Source organism: Oncorhynchus clarkii, chromosome 4 (assembly GCF_045791955.1).
Source record: "Oncorhynchus clarkii lewisi isolate Uvic-CL-2024 chromosome 4, UVic_Ocla_1.0, whole genome shotgun sequence".
NCBI lineage: Eukaryota > Metazoa > Chordata > Actinopteri > Salmoniformes > Salmonidae > Oncorhynchus > Oncorhynchus clarkii.
In genome coordinates, this window is record NC_092150.1 from 14,478,960 (window position 1) to 14,497,758 (window position 18,799).

General features: G+C 42.0%; 2 protein-coding genes across 2 annotated transcripts; both read right to left on the reverse strand.

The window, feature by feature from the left end:
- Window positions 1-19: 19 nt before the first annotated feature.
- Window positions 20-14,144, reverse strand: LOC139406477 (mitochondrial inner membrane m-AAA protease component AFG3L1-like). The gene is made up of 16 exons (XM_071149103.1): window positions 13,846-14,144; window positions 13,482-13,563; window positions 13,133-13,215; window positions 11,737-11,886; window positions 11,452-11,523; window positions 10,683-10,807; window positions 10,260-10,530; window positions 7,011-7,148; window positions 6,631-6,784; window positions 6,295-6,402; window positions 5,943-6,068; window positions 5,741-5,851; window positions 4,755-4,870; window positions 2,993-3,193; window positions 2,264-2,458; window positions 20-1,800 (listed from the first exon to the last, which is right to left on the reverse strand). The coding sequence occupies exons 1-16, from the start codon at window positions 13,972-13,974 to the stop codon at window positions 1,576-1,578; spliced, it is 2,286 nt and encodes a 761-aa protein (XP_071005204.1). The 5' UTR covers window positions 13,975-14,144; the 3' UTR covers window positions 20-1,575.
- Window positions 14,145-14,536: 392 nt separating this feature from the next.
- LOC139407581 (urate (5-hydroxyiso-) hydrolase b) lies at window positions 14,537-18,307 on the reverse strand. The gene is made up of 4 exons (XM_071151407.1): window positions 18,178-18,307; window positions 17,350-17,495; window positions 14,857-14,992; window positions 14,537-14,717 (listed from the first exon to the last, which is right to left on the reverse strand). Exons 2-4 carry the CDS (start codon window positions 17,484-17,486, stop codon window positions 14,628-14,630), a joined length of 363 nt encoding a protein of 120 aa, XP_071007508.1. The 5' UTR covers window positions 17,487-17,495; window positions 18,178-18,307; the 3' UTR covers window positions 14,537-14,627.
- Window positions 18,308-18,799: the final 492 nt, after the last annotated feature.

The window sequence follows — 18,799 nt, forward strand, 5'->3', positions numbered from 1 at the left end:
CTGGAAACAACGATACTGAGAAAATTCACCACTGAATTTATTTATCAAACAAAAACATGTTTTATACATTGTAGTATAGCCATTGCTTTCGTACACAGAATCTTTTTCTTTATAATACAAATGGAAAAGCGCTTTCTGTCCATCCCCCGTAACTGGAGAACAAGAGGTTGACTGTGCAGTAACAGGCAAACTTACCTTCAGTGCACAATCCAAAACACCAACTACACACAACCACATTTTAAACTAAATGTATTATAGGTTATTACATCAGTAATTCTAAACTGTTGGACAACTTCAGTGGTGATCAGTAGTAATGACAGAACTACAGTATACTGGAAATCCTGAAATATCTAGGGGGACAATTTTCCCAAACCTATGAGAAATATAGTTGAATATATTGCTTTAAAGTGAGGTAGCAACTTCCTGATTCACACAGATCACCCAATAAAATAATTTGATAAAATTTGTGTAGAGATGTATGCTGCTAGCGATACTGTACATCAACAACAGCAGATTACTGGCTCAGCAGAACATCTAAAACTCAGTTTATACATGATTCCAACTTGCGTCCTTTTTCCTGCTCTTGTCTACATGTGTTTAAAAATGTGGGCTCAATCAAAACACATTGTGATCAGATTATCCTGCCCACACATTGTGTCTGAATATCTTGCAAGTGTAGACAGATCTGGACAGAGAAACCATTTAAAATAATTATTCTGCCCTCTAAGTGGCATCATTGACTGAGTACATCAATAGGTTTTACAATAAATATTATTTAGAAAGGATAGCTGTGAAAACATTTGCATAAAAGTAGGAACAGGACATCTGGTCACAATCCAGAAACAGTGGATGGCTAATAGACACATTTCTGGAAATACGGGCACAAACGGAATGTAGACAAGATCAGGAAAAAGGAAACATGTTAGCACCAGGTATAAACTGGGCTTAACACCACACTATACAGTTGTAGGGCTTAATCACGAATTACCCATGCAAGGCTGAGAGATGGAAGAGGCAGTGCACATTTCAACACATCTAGGGGAGTATATTTTTATCTTTCTGCCAGTAGCATTTTGATGAACTAGGATATTAACATTGTTCATAACCAGCACCTTTATGTCATTGGTATATAGAGATGAACGACATGTTTTGAAATGTAGCATTCATTTGTGGGAGGGAAAGAAATACAGTTGGGAAGAAGCCCCTTTTATTGAAATAAATAGCTGAAGATATCAAAACACGAGGCAAATGTACATGATTCAGTTGACAAAATGATTTATGTGGAGAAAGAGAACACATGCAACTCATAAAAAGATAAAATCTCTCAAACACAATGTGTCCACTGTCCATTAAATTAACCTTTGAGTACCATGAGGCGCACCTCCAATATGGCCAATAATAAGGCATTGAAAGACTTGCATTCTGATTGAAAGTTTGTTTTGCACTCAGATAAATATGTCCGGTGGCAGTGTACTACGCTAAGTCACCCAACCCTCCTCTCTGCCTAGGCTACATGACTGGTGTGTGCTAAGACAGAGGTTGGGTTAAGAGGTTGCCTGTCACCGTTTGTGCTGCCTATTGGGCCTGTTTCTCCTTGGCTGTGTCCAGCTCCTCTGCTAGGTCCCCTCTCTCCTGGTTCCAGTCCTTCAGGCCCTCTGGCAGACTGGTGTCCTCTTCAAAGCTGCCTGTCCCCTCCACAAACTCCTCATAGGTTGACTTCTCCTCAAATGGCCGTGGCCCCAGCAGCTCCAGCATGTCTGCCTTGTCCAGGACCTCCTTCTCCAGGAGACGCTTCCCCACCTGGGGTGAAGAGAGAGGAACGGTGGGGTCCCAGTGACATTCATGACACAGGGTGGACATGATAAAGAGCCAGACAGCAGCTCTAGGGCCTACTACATTTCTGTTTGATCTTAAAGCTGCCATCCTTAATGGTGAAACGGTCACGTACGTTTTGAGATATTACAACAAAGAAGTTACTGCAAACCATCAACACAGTTTTTTCCTCATCAGACATTATTGCACACACGATAGAAGAGCACAATATGTACTGCCATCATGTTTTTACCATGCTGCACAACGCTCCTCAGCTCTGCTACAATAACAACGGTGGTGGGGCGGTCAGTGGTGCTGTTTCCCCATCTTTACGCCCAGCAAGAAAACTAAATATAGACGGGTGTGCCCTTGACAATCGAGCAGGACATGACAGAGTAATCTAAAAACCTTAGAACTACATGATGTTCACTTAGGTCAATGCAATTCTCACCATGTCCACGCACTCCCTCTTGTCCACAATCAGCTCCATGGTCCTCTGATAGGCGCTGTCCACCAGGTCTCTGACCTCCTGGTCTATGAGCTCTGCAGTGGCCTCGCTGTAAGGCTTCTCCATCACCATCTCCCCTTGCCGAGGAAGGTCGAAAGACACCTGGCCTACCTTCTCACTCATCCCAAACTGCACTATCTGGAGACAGGAAGAGATGTGGGGATCAGAAATACAACAAGTACTGTGAGATAATTAAGCCATTAGGCCCGAGGGGGTGTGGTATATGGCTAATATACCATTGCTAAGGGCTGTTCTTATACACGATGCAACGCAGAGTGCCTGGACACTGCCCTTATCTGTGGTATATTGGCCATATAACACAAACCCCCGAGGTGCTTAATTATAAACTGTTTACCAACGTAATTAGAGCAGTAAAAAATAAACGTTGTCATACCTGTAGTATACAGTCTGATATACCACGACTATCAGCCAATCAGCATTCAGGGACTCAAAACACCCAGTTTATAATAGACAGTAACATTTCCTAAGACAAACTCCTATCAACACTGTTGAATAGTAACCATAGCTTTTTTTAACCATCGATTGTAACTGGGGATTCATTTTAAAAGCTCTGGGGATTCATTCTGAAGGCTGTGAGGATGAAACGTTAGCTTAGCTATCAATTAAAGTGCAGCGCTTGAACTTTCCTCTGAATGCCATAAAGTAGGGTACCTGTGCGTAGGCTGACTGGGTGACCTTCTTCAGGTCGTCCTGGGCTCCAGTGGTGATCTTCCCAAAGAAGACATGTTCAGCCACACGTCCTCCCAGCATCATACACATCCTGTCAAACAGCTGCTCCCGCGTGTACAGGTACTGCTCCTTGGGGAGGTACTGGGCATAGCCCAAACCCTTCCCTCTGGGGATGATGGACACCTAGGGGAAGAGAAAAGGGACACATGGCATTAGAATAATGACAGAAAAGCAACTTTACAAATCCTGCTCCTCTAGATCACACATGCCACATCTTTTAATCTCATTGTATCAACACGTGTGGTTGAATTGTGTTTTTAAACGATCAAATAAATCACATCAAATCCTATCCAAACATTTTCATCAAACTCACTCTGCAAGAGATCCTCAATGCAAAGAGAAAAATATGGAGCTGAACCTGCAGAATGTGATTTTTCAAATGCAGAATGGACATTTGATTGAATTGGGCCATAAAGCACCTCATGACGTAAGCTTTAATGTCCACACAAAGAGACCGCTATGCCTGCAGACTGCTACCCGTCATGGGGACCTAGTTCGCTCTCTTGACTCATGGTTATAGAGCAAAATGAGCTCTAACAGTTCTCCCATTCTCCTACTGATTCCAGTTGTTTCTTCATTTCTTTATTTTGGGGATTTGTGTGTATTGTTTGCTATACTGCACTGTTGGAGCAAAAAATATAAGCATTTCTCTGCACCGTCGATAACATCTGCAAAATACACTATATACACAAAAGTATGTGAACATCCCTTCAAATGAGTGGATTTGGCTATTTCAGCCACAAGCCGGAATGCCGACTGTGAGCCAGGCCTAATCACCCGACATCAGTGCCCGACCTCACTAATGCTCGTGGCTGAATGGAAACAAGACACAGCAGCAATGTTCCAACATCTAGTGGAAAGCCTTCACAGAAGAGTGGAGGCTGTTATTGCAGAAAAGGGGGACCAACTCCATATTAACACCCATGATTTTGAAATGAGATGTTCGACGAGCAGGTGTCCACATACATTACATGACCAAAAGTATGTGTACTCGACCAATAACTGATTTATGCAATTAAGACAAACGTACTCATTTTGGGCCATGTCAATTTTGAAACCTAAATGTGTGTTAAACCCATGCATGAGAATCAAAGTTATTATTTTAGAACCCCATTCAATATCCCCATATTCCAACCTGTGATCCAGTTGTGTGACAGACACAGTCATTGACCCGTCTGCAAGCCAATGTCAGAAACTGTTCAGTATGACCATGTGAACAGTACTGCAGTGGGACTTGGATGATTTGTATACTATTTTACACCTGGGATGTATAAGATGCATTTTGAGACTGGACAGTATTGGGAGAGTTTGTTATTGCCCTAGCACTACATAGCTGATTCATATAACCAAATCATCAAGCTTTGAATATTTGAATCAGCTGTGTAGTGCTAGGGCAAAAAACAAAATGTGCACACGGGGGGGACAAGACAGAGTTTGGGATACCCTGCTCTATTCACACCAACACACAGTGGAAGGTGCTGCTGAGCTGTCTGTTGTGTGCAGTGTCAAAACTGCACTATGAAAGTCACATGCAAATGTGCTAGTAAAAAGTATATATATATATATATATATATATATATATATATATATATATATATATATATATATATATCTCTGGTTAGCAACCCCCAACCAAACAGCCAGGTAAGCAAAACCGGGCCTTTAAAAGAGGGAGTTACTGTACCTTCAGCAGTGGGTCAGCATGTTGCAGGAACCAACCCACTATGGCGTGGCCAGCCTCATGGTACGCTACAGTCTTCTTCTCATTGGGCTGCAGAACCTGGGTCTTCTTCTCAAGACCTACAGACAGAGAGAGACAGACAGCAGGGTTATACCTTCACCATTCTATTACCATCCACACCTCGCCCTAAAGATGGGACATTCTTAACAGTGTTCATTTTGTCAGCTATTTTAGAATGAGTTGTTTTTTTGTGTTAGTGTCTATGACTAAAACACCTTTAAGTCCCATTTTAGTAATTTCATCCTTCTTATTTTTAGTTATAATCAGTTGACTAAAACTCTGGGACAATTTGTCTAGTTTTAGTCATTTTAGTCACATATTAGTCAGTGTATTTGTTTTACTTTCAAAGCCTACACGAAAGCAAGAGATGGTAAAAATGATTGTTTCTAGTTTAAGCTAGTTACAATTGAAGTAACTAGCTGGCTGCCCATCAGTTCAAACGATTGACGAGTGACTGAATGACTGCCTGGGAGCTGTGTGGGAGAGCCGGGCAGATCGTCTCAATCGGATCACGCAACTGACGTTAATTCTGCCAATGAGAGGATTGCATTAAATACTTGGCATGCATGCTTATGATTGGACTAAACAGATGAAAAGAAGCTTCCCATTGGGCACACACTGGTTGAATAAACGTTGTTTCCACGTTGACTCAATGTGGAATAGACACCTGTGCACAGCGGGTTTATGTCAAATTGAATGTCCAATAATCAAGTGGATTTCTCATCTCGTCACATTTTTGTCAACTACAATGAAAACGAATGTTAGCTTTTTTTCCCCCTGGCGTCTCATCTCGTTATCGTCATTAGTTTTCTCAGGGAAAATAGGTTGAGAAATATTTATTGTCATAGCTATTGTTGATTTAATTAACACTGATTCACAAAGCTGAGATAACATAATAATACAAGGACATGGAAGACATTACAACCCACCTCCAATGACCCTGTCGATGGCCTGCTCAAAGTGTTTCCCTTCCACATGTGGGTTGAGATGTCTAGCAGCAATGAGGGCTGCCTCATTACACACGTTAGCTATGTCGGCTCCTGGTGAAGACAGGAAGACAGAGAGGATGTTTCAAAAACATTCACATGATAATCAACATGGCCATCTCTCACACAGAGCAGCTCAACTTGCCTGTGAAGCCTGGTGTGGCGGCAGCCATCTTCCTGGCCAGTCCGTCTTTGTCCATAGCAGGGTCCAGTTTGATGGGCCGTAAGTGCACTTTGAAGATGGACGCCCTGCCTTTGATGTCAGGTGGGCCTGAAACATGGACATGTATTGGATTTCATGAAAGGCTCATTTAGTCTGCTGATTAGGAAATTGTTATGTATGGGTTATAAATGTGTTATGAAATCCTTAGATTTACATAAAGTCTTACCGAATGGGTAGTACGTCTCAATATGAATATCAATATGCTGTATGTTGACATTTCACTGTAATTACCACAGCACAGCCTGAACTCCAGTTCAATTGAAAGACTCCATACCTATGTAAATCTGCCTGTCAAATCTGCCAGGCCTCATGAGTGCAGGATCCAAGATGTCTGGTCTGTTGGTGCCAGCCAGGACAACGACGTTAGTGCTGGTGTTGAATCCTAAAAGAAAAACACTAGGGAATTACCCTCACAGTATATGCATTACAGTTCATTAAGTAAACATTTTAGAGTAAAGCAGAAAAGAACAGCTTTATAACAGATGACATCATAGAGCACCATTGTCACATAATAACAGTTATTATTTCATAAATAGGGGACACCTATGAGATTAACCAGCAATATGATAGAGAGTGTGATAGTTTGCCATCTCATTTCACCCATACTCACCATCCATCTCCACTAGCAGCTGGTTGAGAGTGTTCTCCTGCTCGCTCTGGCCACCAAAATTCCCCCCGCCCCTCTTGCGACCCACGGCGTCTATCTCATCTATAAACAGAATACAGGGGGCGTTCTTCCGGGCCATGGCAAACATGTCTCTCACCTACAGGGGGGAAACAGTCAATACTAAGTCTCTAAAACATTTTAATTCACATCCTCACAGTAAGCAATGCATTTCAAGTAAAATGGATTGAAATGTATCTATGTGGTTAGATAGCTAGTAGATACCGCTATTTTCAGCTATGATCTAAAATGCACATCATGTGATTTGAAAACGGATGTTATGGAGTCAGGTGCAAGTGTTCCCTCTGGTTCTAGTGTGAACTCACCCTGGCAGGCCCAACACCCACAAACATCTCCAGGAACTCAGAGCCGTTGACAGTGATGAAGGGGACGTTGGCCTCTCCTGCTGTGGCCTTGGCCAGCAGGGTCTTGCCAGTGCCTGGAGGTCCAGAGAGCACAGCACCCTGAGAAAACACAGCACAACACAACACATGAGATTTAAAATACCAGTATAATGTTCATTTCTCATAGGCTGTGAAAAGACAGCAAACTACATCTAAAATTAAAAGGCATTTTCTTCCTACATTGAAAGGTATTTCATGACTAGTATGACTGCTGGGCTGTTGTCCCATCCCTTAACTTTGGGATCTTGGTCCCCAGTAGGGTTGAGCAGTATCCAGATGTTCATATCGTAATACCGTCCTTCTCTCATCCCGGGATTTACGGGATTACCGGTTTAGTACAGAAGTGTGTGCATTTTTTTTTAAAAATACATTAAAAAGCCCATTGGGCGTCTATTACCAGAATGCTAACAAAATGTATCACAAGTAATAGCAAATAGCAGAAATGGAAAAAAAACGAGGCACTACCAAATTTCATTTTTGGCGAGTTTGGACATGTACAAGCGAATGTGAACGAGTGACATTGTGTAACTGAACAAAGTTGATGCATACTTGTCTGAAGCAAGAACAGTACCGGCTCTGGAGCAGCATGTGTACAGTGGTGTCTGTGTGGAGTCGCTAGGGCAATGGCCTTCCGCTAGGGCAATGGCCTTCCGCTAGGGCAATGGCCTTCCGCTAGGGCAATGGCCTTCCGCTAGGGCAATGGCCTTCCGCTAGGGCAATGGCCTTCCGCTAGGGCAATGGCCTTCCAAGAAGAGGGGGGAAAGCAGACAGGCCGAGAACGGAGAGGAGAAAACTCATCCAAAGGGATTTGACTTCTCAAACACAGCAGAAAGCTAACAATATGGTTTCCCAGTCATCCTTATTTACTCAGCTACTTACTTAGATAACTAGCAAGTTAAACTTAGGTGTTGCATTAACGCACAATTCTATGATAAACATTGGAAATATGATGGCCATGCATAGTTTGTGCAAAAAATACCTTGCTTTTTCATAGTAAGCTAATTTACTTATAGCGTTGCACTTCTGTTGTCATCTTATGAAAATTCAGCTATTTTCTGCACTAATGTATTTTCTATAGTTGCACGTCTCTGATCACTCTATTGAAGCCAACAAAAAAAAACACTTGGCTTCATTATAAAATGCGACCCCTGTCAATACACAGCTGGACTCCCCTGCCCCCGCTTTCATCCGTTGTATTATTTACAAACAAGCACGTGACTGGCTTAACTGTTCAGGGAACTATGGTAAGCTTCAAAATGGAAAATAATGAGACGTGAAATGTAGAACAAAAATGTGCTTTTTCTCTTAGCGTATTGCACAAGTTGACTGCAGGTATTTACTTAAAAAGTAGATATACAAATATAAAAATGTAATAAAAACATAAAATAGTTTCAACAGTATTGAAAAACCATCCCATGGCTATTTCCAAATACCCCAGTATACAGTATACTGCCCAAGCCTAGCCCCCAGGTCCAGGTACTAATGTTGTCCCATCCAGTCTATCACAGTGCCATCCGTTTTGTCACCAAAGCCCCATACACTACCCACCATTGCGACCTGTACGCTCTCGTTGGTTGGCCCTTGCTTCATACTTCATACCAGTCGCCAAACCCACTGGCTACAGGTTATCTACAAGTCTCTGCTAGGTAAAGCCCCGCCTTATCTCAGCTCACTGGTCACCATAGCAGCACCCACTCGTAGCACGCGCTCCAGCAGATATATCTCACTGGTCACCCCCAATGCCAATTCCTCCTTTGGTCGTGTCTCCTTCCAGTTCTCTGCTGCCAATGACTGGAATGAACTGCAAAAATCTCTGAAGCTGGAGACTCATATCTCCCTCGCTAGCTTTAATCACCAGCTGTCAGAGCAGCTCACAGATCACTGCACCTGTACATAGCCCATCTGTAAACAGCCCATCTATCTGCCTACCTCATCCCCATACTGTATTTATTTATTTATCTTGCTCATTTGCACCCCAGTATCTCTACTTGCACATCTACCATTCCAGTGTTTAATTTGCTATATTGTAATTACTTCGCCACCATGGCCTATTTATTGCCTTAACTCCCTTATCTTACCTCATTTGCACTCACTGTATATAGACTTTTTGTTTTCTTTTGTTCTACTGTATTATTGACTATGTTTTGTTCATTCCATGTGTAACTCTGTGTTGTATGTGTCGAATTGCTGTGCTTTATCTTGGCCAGGTCGCAGTTGCAAATGAGAACTTGTTCTCAACTAGCCTACCTGGTTAAATAAAGGTGATTCTTTTTTTAAAGAATAAGCAAGGAGGTAGGCAGCATGAGCTAGTGAGATCCTATTGGCGCATTCTACAATTTATTTGCATATTTCCGTTAAGGAACACCTACTCTGCAGTGCGGGTGTGCAATAACTCAATTCGCACTTGCACTCCTCATAAACAACGTCATTTTTAGAAACTTTGGCAAAGGGTAAAGCCTACAAAACTTAGTCCACTCTGTTACAGATTCTAGTTTTGGAAACAGAAAACTGTATGGTGATCAAATGTTTCATAGAATTTGCAGAATGTCAGTGAATGTCCATCTCACTCCATCTTCTCCCACTGCTGTCCACTGGGCTTTTTCTCATCACCATATTTGGTAGTGAGTGGAAACGCCACTTGGATGCTTCACATTTATACATCCGGTGAAAGATCTGGCTCATCGTTCTCTCTGTGTTAGCACATTTAGCAAGCTAGCTAGCCATCCAACTAGGTATTAGCAAATTATTTTAGCAACACCTTGCTAAGAAAACAAACTAGCAGATAGTTTGTGTATCTTACTGTCTGCAAACTACTAAGTGTATAGAACGCTTGTGGTACTCAGCATGTCCCCAACATCGTTGCATCCATCTGACCATGCAGAGTGAACGGCAAGAAAGTGCTCGTGACTCCGTGGTCAAGCAACTGCTCTCTCCTTAAGTGACAGGGGGCATGGTTTGGTGTGTTTAGCGGCATGCAGCAGTTGGAGTAGAGAGAGAGAGACAACTCAAGAAGCAAAACAGAGTCAACTATAAAAACTGACAGTACACGTGCCAGAGTAGCGTATCACATTTAACAAACCAAACATTGAAATACCATTATAGAAGGTAAAGTAAATACCGGTATATGGTAACATACGGTATACCGCCCAGCCGAGTTGTTCCATCCCTTACCTTTGGGATCTTAGCCCCCAGGTCCAGATACTGCTGGGGGTTCTTCAGGAAGTTAACAAACTCCAGAATCTCCAGCTTGGCCTCCTCACAGCCGGCCACATCCTTGAACTTGGTGTTGATGTTGTCCTTCATCATTTTTGCTGTTGATTCGCTCATGCTGAAGGGACCACCTCTTCCACCCCCAGCGCCTCCTCCCATTGGTCCCCGCCGCAGGGTGAAAAGCAGGAAACCAATCAACAGCAAGGTTGGAATCATGCTCATCATAAATGACCTGTAGGAGGAAGGAAAATTGTAAAATGATGATGACAGTCAGTTAAAATGTTAGCTTGTACATGAAATTGGACATATAAAACAAAGCTCAGAGTGAGAAATAGTCTAGCCCTATTGAGGCATGAATACGCGTGTGTGTCGCCATTAACTCACCCATCACTCTCGGAGTTGTACATGACAGCTGCCCTATGAGAGGGCTCCAAGCCAAGCTCGTGATGAGCTGCCTCCAAGTTCCTCTCGAAGGTGTCCACACTACCGATGTTAAACCACACATAGCTCTGGGGAAAGACCACCAACACAACAAGCCAATGGATACTCTTTACCACTAGAACCTTTCAGCCTATCAGTACCGGCTAGAGAATGTTGCCGAGTGTCCCCTTTTAGCATATGCATCAGATGCATATTAACCTGGAAGGTGCGCAAACATAAGCACCAACGCTTTATAAAGAGTGCATAAACTATTGTAAAGGATTAATTGCATTGTTTAGATAGAGTCAAGGAAATGTTTTGTATAATATAATATATATAAGTCCTAGAAAAAAAACATAGGCCTGTAGCCTATTTTAGTTTCCCTTACAATCAAAACATTAGTGTAATCCACTTAATAAACTTTATTTGTAGATTTGATTTGTAATAAGAGTTATAGTAATTATTTACGTTCAGTTACAGAGAATGGTATCAACCTGCAAGGTCAAATGATTTGCTGCTGACAAATAGGCAAAACACAAACTCATCAATACACTATGGTTTTTCTAAATTAAATCAACCTCTTCACCCTGCTTATCATTAAGTTAAGCCTAATTTAAATTGCATTGTGAAGTAAGGTGCACAATTATCCCCCATTCATCCATTTGGCATTAAATCAGTGAGGAGAGAGACACACATTATTGTTCCGATTCCAGAGAAAGGAATTTTCACCTACCGCATCAGCCTCTGCTCCTGGTACTAGAATGACTCGGACATACTGTTTGTTGACAACCTCTAAACGCTCGACCTGTGTAGAGAACAGACAACGCATAAGGCCTATTCTTGCAGTGCACAGACAGCAACATACAAAAAAAAATTATATAACAAAATAATGGAAACAAAATAATTCTGTGTCTGAGCAGTTACATCACCTTGGCATTATGATTGTACTAACAAACAACATGTATTTCTATAAACAGTATCTCTATATTCTTCACTGAATTGTTGTACTTTGTCTCACCATTCCTCTGCCAAGGTAGCGTTGGACAAAGTCCTTCCAAGTGATCTCCTTGCCTGTGTCTCTGAATTGATAGTAGAGCGTGGCAGAGGATATCCCAGCTAGTACCACTGCCAGGGCACGGAAGTCTTTCTCATCCCATGGGATGTCACCCTAGAAAGGCAGAGGAAAGGTCAACATGTTGAGGTATCTGCATCCAGTGCCATAGAACGTCACACACACATATATGCCTACCTCAATCACTCCAGTACCCTGCACATTGAGAATGGTACTGACCTGTATATACACTGAGTGTACAAAACATTAGGAACACCTGCTCTTTCCATGACAGACTGAGCAAGTGAATCCATGTAAAAGCTATGATCCCTTATGGATGTAATTTGTTAAATCCACTTCAGTCAGTGTAGATGAAGGGGATGAGACAGGTTAAATAAGTATTTTTAGGCCTTAAGACAACTGAGACAAGGATTGTGTATGTGTGCCATTCAGAGGGTGAATGGGCAAGACAAAATAGTGCCTTTGAATGGGGTATGGTAGTAGGTGCCAGACGCACTGGTATGAGTGTGTCAAGAACTGCAATGCTCCCGGGTTTTTCACATTCAACAGTGTCTCATGTGCATGAAGAACAGTCCACCACCCAAAGAACATCCAGCCAACTTCACATAACTGTGGGAAGCATTGGAGTCAACATGGGTCACCGTCCCTGTGGAACACTTGACACCTTGTAGAGTCCATGCCCCGACAAATTGAGGCTGCTCTGAAGGCAAAAGGGGATGTAACTCAAAATTAGGAAAGTACAGTAATGTTTTGTAAACTCAGTGTACTTGCATTCTCGTGTTTCTTCATCTTATCTCAAATCTCTTGTGTTTTCTTCTATTTTTTATGATCTATATTATTACTGCACTGTTGGGAAATTTACACCTGTTGTATCCTGTGCAAGTGGCAAATAAACTTTTAACCCACTGTTAAGGTGGCTCTGTCCATTCTTATAAGATGAGGGTCTTACAAACCCTTCGAATGCATTGACAGAGTGTTTAATTTTGATTGGGAATTAAAACAGAGGAATTTAGAATTCCTTCAACACCCACACAAACAATACCACCCGCTCCTTGATTTGACATGTAAATACCTACATGTACATATTACCTCAATTACCTCGACTAACCTGTGGCCCTGCACATTGACTCTGTACCGGTACTCCCTGTATATAGCCTCGCTACTGTTATTTTATTGTTACTCTAATTATTCTTACAACTGCATTGTTGGTTAAGGGCTTGTAAGTAAGCATTTCACTGTAAGGTTGTTGTATTCGGTGCATCTGACAAATACAATTTGATTTCAAATATCCCTCATAGAATAGGGTGTAATACTATATAGACAGACCATTCACATCACACACCTTCTGCATGCGGCTCCACCAATCTTTCCCTCCTCCTCTTTTCCCTCCGCCTCCACCGCCACCTGATTCCTTCCCTTTACCATCTGCCAATCAAAAGTGAATGACAGCATTAGGTCAGTCCACTCCAGGCAGACACTGTTGGTTAGAGCCCAGGAGCATCATCTAGGTTGGCAGATCTAGTTAGGGTATCCTAGGTTAAACCCTTGGATCAATATTCCCCTTGAGGAGATATCACTCAGATAACAAAATATTTTTCATTCGACTGCATACCACTAACATTTGCCTCTATAGCAATGCAGTTCATGATTTTATGTAACAGACACTTCTAGACATGTCTCTTGGGTCTTACCTTTTGGCGGCTCAGTGGAGTACAGTAGTCCATGAGATGTAAAGATTCCATCAGGTGACAATAACTTACTTTGAGCAAGCCTCTGAGGAGGAAAGCATTAACATCCGGATTATGGGAAAGAGTTTGATTTAAAATTGGTTGTGAAGCTAGCTAGCTAACAGCTAACTTGGCTAACTAGTTTGTTGACCTAACGTTACTGCACTGCCTAGAAGTAGCTAGGCTAGCTAGCTAACTAATATAGGCACACAGTTCTGACAGCACAATAACAGTTCTAGCCATTGTTTGTGTTGTATAGAACTAGCTAAAATGGCTAATTAGTTTATGCCTAATTTCAGTTGGTTTAACGAACACAAAACAACCTTACCCTGACCGTGGAGCCACGATAGCCGGGCAGCACAGAGAAGTTCCTTGACACCGAATTGCGTACACATGCTCTCACTGCGATCCGTAGTGACAAAGCAGCCGTCGAGAGAAGCCCTAACATTTGAGCCATTCTCCCGCTGGCACTTGCCCTCCACTCTTTGAAAAAATATCAAATGTTCTAGATATTCTGTCTTCCTACAGCTCATCAGTGTGACAGTGTTGGATAACAGCCACAGTCATTACATACTGCAAGAGCAAGAATGTCAGAGCAAGACCACTAAGGACCCCAATAAATTGACCAAAATGATGCCTGACAATCTGGATTGGAATGGAAATGTTTTCCCGTTGATTCTTAGGGTATGGTCAACAATTGCATGTTAAATATAACAATATTTAAAATACAGTATATCAAGGATGAAATGTGTTCAATAATTACAAGTTTACAGCTTTAATTAACTTTATTTCATTTATGCGCGAATAGGACGACTTTGAGTCTTTCTGCGGAGCTCGATCTTGCTCTGTGATTGGCTGAGAAACACACACGCACATTGCATCATGGATGAGCAATTTGACAGGTAGATTACAAAATGTGTACATTCATGATGAACAGGCAAAAAGCTAAATATTCAGCACGTGATAGCCATTTGACTTCAGTTCATCATTATGACTATTTCAAACTACAGTAACTTGACCACTTAGGTATCAACTGGACATGTAAGCATTTTAGCTCGATTAACCACATCCATGGTATAGTGCGGGCAGAGGCTCAGACGAGAGATGGCTCTAACTTCCCCTGTACGTGCTATAGGAGAAGCGGCTCAGGAGCAGGGGCAAGTGGAATCTCTCGTTGGGGTTTGTTATAGTGAAGACAATCTGTTGAAGAAAAAAAAAGAGAAAGAAACAGAACATAATAAGGGTTTGTTGGTTTTAATCTTTAAAAAATGCCGGAAATTCCTCTAGGCCAAATGTATTAGTAGGTGTATTGATACGTCCATGGCTGATACCCACTTACCTCAACATATGGGTAGAAGGAGTTCTGACCCAAACTCTCCCAATATTGTCCAGTCTCAAAACGCATCTTATACATCCCAGGCGTGAACGCTTTTGTAGTGATGAGTCCAGGACAGCGACCATCTTCGTCGGTGGTTCTAAAATAATGAGAACGTTGATGATTCTGCACTGGTTTTTGTCACATATTCAAGTTTCAAAATTGACATGGCCCAAAATTAGTATGTTTGTATCTTTTTAATTGCATAAATCAATTATTGGCCGTGTACACATATTTTGCAGATGTTATCGCAGGTGCAGTAAAATGCTTATGTTTGACCAGAATACAGTAGATACAGTGCATTTGGAAAGTATTCAGACCCCTTGAATTTTTCCACATTTTGTTATATAACGCCTTATTCTAAAATTGATTAAATACTTTCCCCCTCATCAATCTACATACAATACCTCATAATAACAAAGCGAAAACAGGTTTTGAGATGTTTTAATTTTTTTTGCAAATGTATTAAACATAAGTATTCAGAACCTTTGCTATGAGACTCGAAATTGAGCTCAGGTGCATCCTGTTTCCATTGATCATCCTTGAGATGTTTCTACAACATGATTGGAGTCCACCTGTGGTAAATTCAATTGATTGGACATGATTTGGAAAACCACACACCTGTCTATAAGGAGCCACAGTTGACAATGCATGTCAGAGCAAAAACCAAGCCATGAGGTCAAAGGAATTGTCCGTTGAGCTTCGAGACAGTATTGTGTCAAGGCACAGATCTGGAGGAGAGTAACAAAACATGTATGCAGCATTGAAGATCCCCAAGAACACAGTGGCCTCCATCATTTTTAAATGGAAGAATTTTGGACCCACCAAGACTCTTCCTAGAGCTGGCCGCCCAGACAAACTGAGCCATCAGGGGAGAAGGGCATTGGTCAGGGAGGTGACCAAGAACCCAATGGTCACTCTGACAGAGCTTCAGAGTTCCTCTGTTGAGATGGGAGAAACTTCCAGATGGACAACCATCTCTTCAGCACTCCACCAATCAGGCCTTTATGGTAGTGGCCAGACAGAAGCCATTCCTCAGTAAGGCATATGACAGCCCACTTGGAGTATGGCAAAAGGCACCTAAAGGACTTTCAGACCATGACCAACAAGATTCTCCGGTCTGATGAAACCAATATTGAACTCTTTGGCTTGAATGCCAAGCGTCACGTCTGGAGGAAACCAAGCACCATCCCTATGGTGAAGCATGGTGGTGGCAGCATCATGCTGTGGGAATGTTTTTCAGCGGCAGGGACTGGGAGACTAGTCAGGATCAAGGGAGAGATCCTTTATGAAAACCTGCTCCAGAGCGCTCAGGACCTCAGACTAGGTGCTAAGGTTCACCATCCAACAGGACAACGACCCTAACCATACAGCCAAGATAATGCAGGATTGGCTTCGGGACAAGTCTCTGAATGTCCTAGAGTGGCCCAGCCAGACCCCGGACTTGAACCCAATCGAACATCTCTGGAGAGACCTGAAAATAGCTATGCAGCGACGCTCCCCATATAACCTGACAGAGCTTGAGAGGATCGGCAGAGAAGAATGGGAGAAACTCCACAAATACAGGTGTGCCGAGCTTGTAGCATCATACCCAAGAAGTCTCAAGGCTGTAATCACTGCCAAAGGTGCTTCAACAATGTACTGAGTACACGGTCTGAATACTTATGTAAATGTAATATTTTCGTTTTTTATTTTCAATACATTTGCAAAAATGTCAAAACTGTTATTGTGTAGATTGATGAGGAACCAACTTATTTTAATCAATTTTAGAATAAAGCTGTAACGTAACAAAATGTGGAAAAAGTGAAGGGGTCTGAATACTTTCCTCATGAAGTGGGTAAAGCAGTATGTGAACATTAAAGTGACCAGTGTTCAGTGACTATGTACATAGGGCAGCAGTCTCTATGGTGGGGGGGTAGAGTGCCAGGTGGTTGGCGGCTAGAACAGTGACTAAGGTTCAGGGTAGGGTACTGGGAGAAGGTCAGCTAGTGCTGACTATTTGTCTGATGGCTTGGAGATGTTTTTCAGTCTTAGCAGGGTGAACAGCAGGGTGAACAGGCCGTGGCTCAGGTGTCTGTCTGAGGTCATTGATGACCTTCCTGTGACACAGGGTGCTGTAGATGTCCTGGAGGCAAGGCAATGTGCCCCCAGTGATGCGTTGGGCTGACCGCACCAGCCTCTGGAGAAACAGGATGCTCTTAATGGTTCCTCTGTAGTAGTTTGTGAGGGTCTAAAGGTAGTGCATCTCCATGCGTTATCAGTCGATCACTATTAATAATAGCAGTGAACATTTCACAAATAGGCCTAAAGCTAGGCTAACTAAATCCCAAAGGTATATGCAACACACAAAGGGAGGAAGGAGTGAGACAGTAGTAGGCCTATATCAGGCAGCTGTTCACCCTACCCCACAGTCACTAGGTAGTAGGATTATACCAGGCAGCTAGCTATTCACCCTACCCCACAGTCACTAGGTTCCAGATGACTAGGAGTGAGTCCAGTCGGTGCAGACTGAGGGCCATTCTTGCCCCTGGGACTCCGTCACCTGTGTTCAACACATAGGTGGTCAGGGGGCTGTTTGGAAGTGTGGAAGACATCTCTGAAGACTGTGGAGAAAGATACAACATGGGAATGGTGATGGTCCTACAGTCATATTTCAGTGTTAGTTTCTGATGATAATAATACAAATAACTATTTATTTAGTTGCCTTTACTTTTTGTTCATATACATTGTTTATAATGGAAGAATAGCCAATACCTTCGGTTTTCATTTGAATGTTTATAAAAATTTTAACAGGCTGAAACCCCTACTTTCCTATGTTTATTCTTCATAGTCTCTGTCACTATATGTGTTTACAAGTCACTCTGTTTATTTTGCACACTTGCTTCAGTGAAGCCTCCGTTTTACGTAAAGAATAGCAGAGCACCGTTTAGTGTAAATGGAATAAGCTATTCATATGTGTATTTTAGTCTTTGAGGAAAAAAAATATTTGTCCACCCGTTCAATAGCAATCCTTCTGACAGACTGTTGAGAACTTTTCCAGACACCCAAAGACACTACATGATCAAATACTTATTTTATGATTTTACCCAATTATCAGTACGTAGGCTATAGGCCTATGACAATGCAGACGGTCAATTGCTGAGACCTCATTTTATTTAATTATACTCAATGGTTTTGCTTGGGCACAATAAATAGGCTAAACAAATTAGGCTACATTAATAGTGTAGTTGCTTCGTAAAAAATAATTGTTGTATGTTATTAATAAACTGTTTTATGAGTAATTACCTGGTTACAATGCAGAATTGCGGCTTGATTTAGGGGACCTTGTCACGTACAACAGAAGACACCACTGTGTAGTCCTCGACGCGGATAACTTGTTGTTTTACTTCTACAGCCTATATGAAACTAGAGTTTATTTGGGTCTCAACACTCACCCGTAGTGCAGTTGTATCAAACAAGACAGAATAGTAATAGTTCATTTTCATCCTTTGCGAGGGCAACTCACTCTGGATTCACTATGCGCAAACAAACGTCAGGTGCCAAAGGTTGACCAGACATATCTCTAAAATAACCTAACTTTACTGTGCCTAATCTTGTCAATATTGACAAAGTTTGGCCACATGGTTGATAAAGTGTTTATTGTGGTTGTGTGTCCGACTTAATTGCCCATAACAAGATAAGAGACAATGCACAATCAAATTGGAATAGTCCACAGATAATATATATATATATATATATAAAATAATGTCCAAACCACTGGGCTAATTGTTAACAACTTGGTTTATGAATATACAAGTCAGGTGAATTAGTGAGTGGGGTACAGAGAACAATGGAAATCAATAAGCTACCACTTTTCTAGGCCTAGACTACTCCTCTAATGTACGGTCAAATGAACTGAACCACTCAG

Coding starts and splice junctions, on each gene's coding strand:
- LOC139406477 (XM_071149103.1), bottom strand. CDS start 13,974: ATGGCTCAAATGTTAGGGCTTCTCTCGACGGCTGCTTTGTCACTACGG. Junction 5,852..5,942: donor CGCCACACCAGGCTTCACAG/GCAAGTTGAGCT, acceptor TGTCTTCACCAG/GAGCCGACATAGCTAACGTG. Junction 4,871..5,740: donor CATCGACAGGGTCATTGGAG/GTGGGTTGTAAT, acceptor CTCTGTCTGTAG/GTCTTGAGAAGAAGACCCAG.
- LOC139407581 (XM_071151407.1), bottom strand. CDS start 17,486: ATGTCTTCCACACTTCCAAACAGCCCCCTGACCACCTATGTGTTGAAC. Junction 14,993..17,349: donor TGGAACCTAGTGACTGTGGG/GTAGGGTGAATA, acceptor TCATTATTTTAG/AACCACCGACGAAGATGGTC. Junction 14,718..14,856: donor CCTTCTACCCATATGTTGAG/GTAAGTGGGTAT, acceptor TTTCTTCAACAG/ATTGTCTTCACTATAACAAA.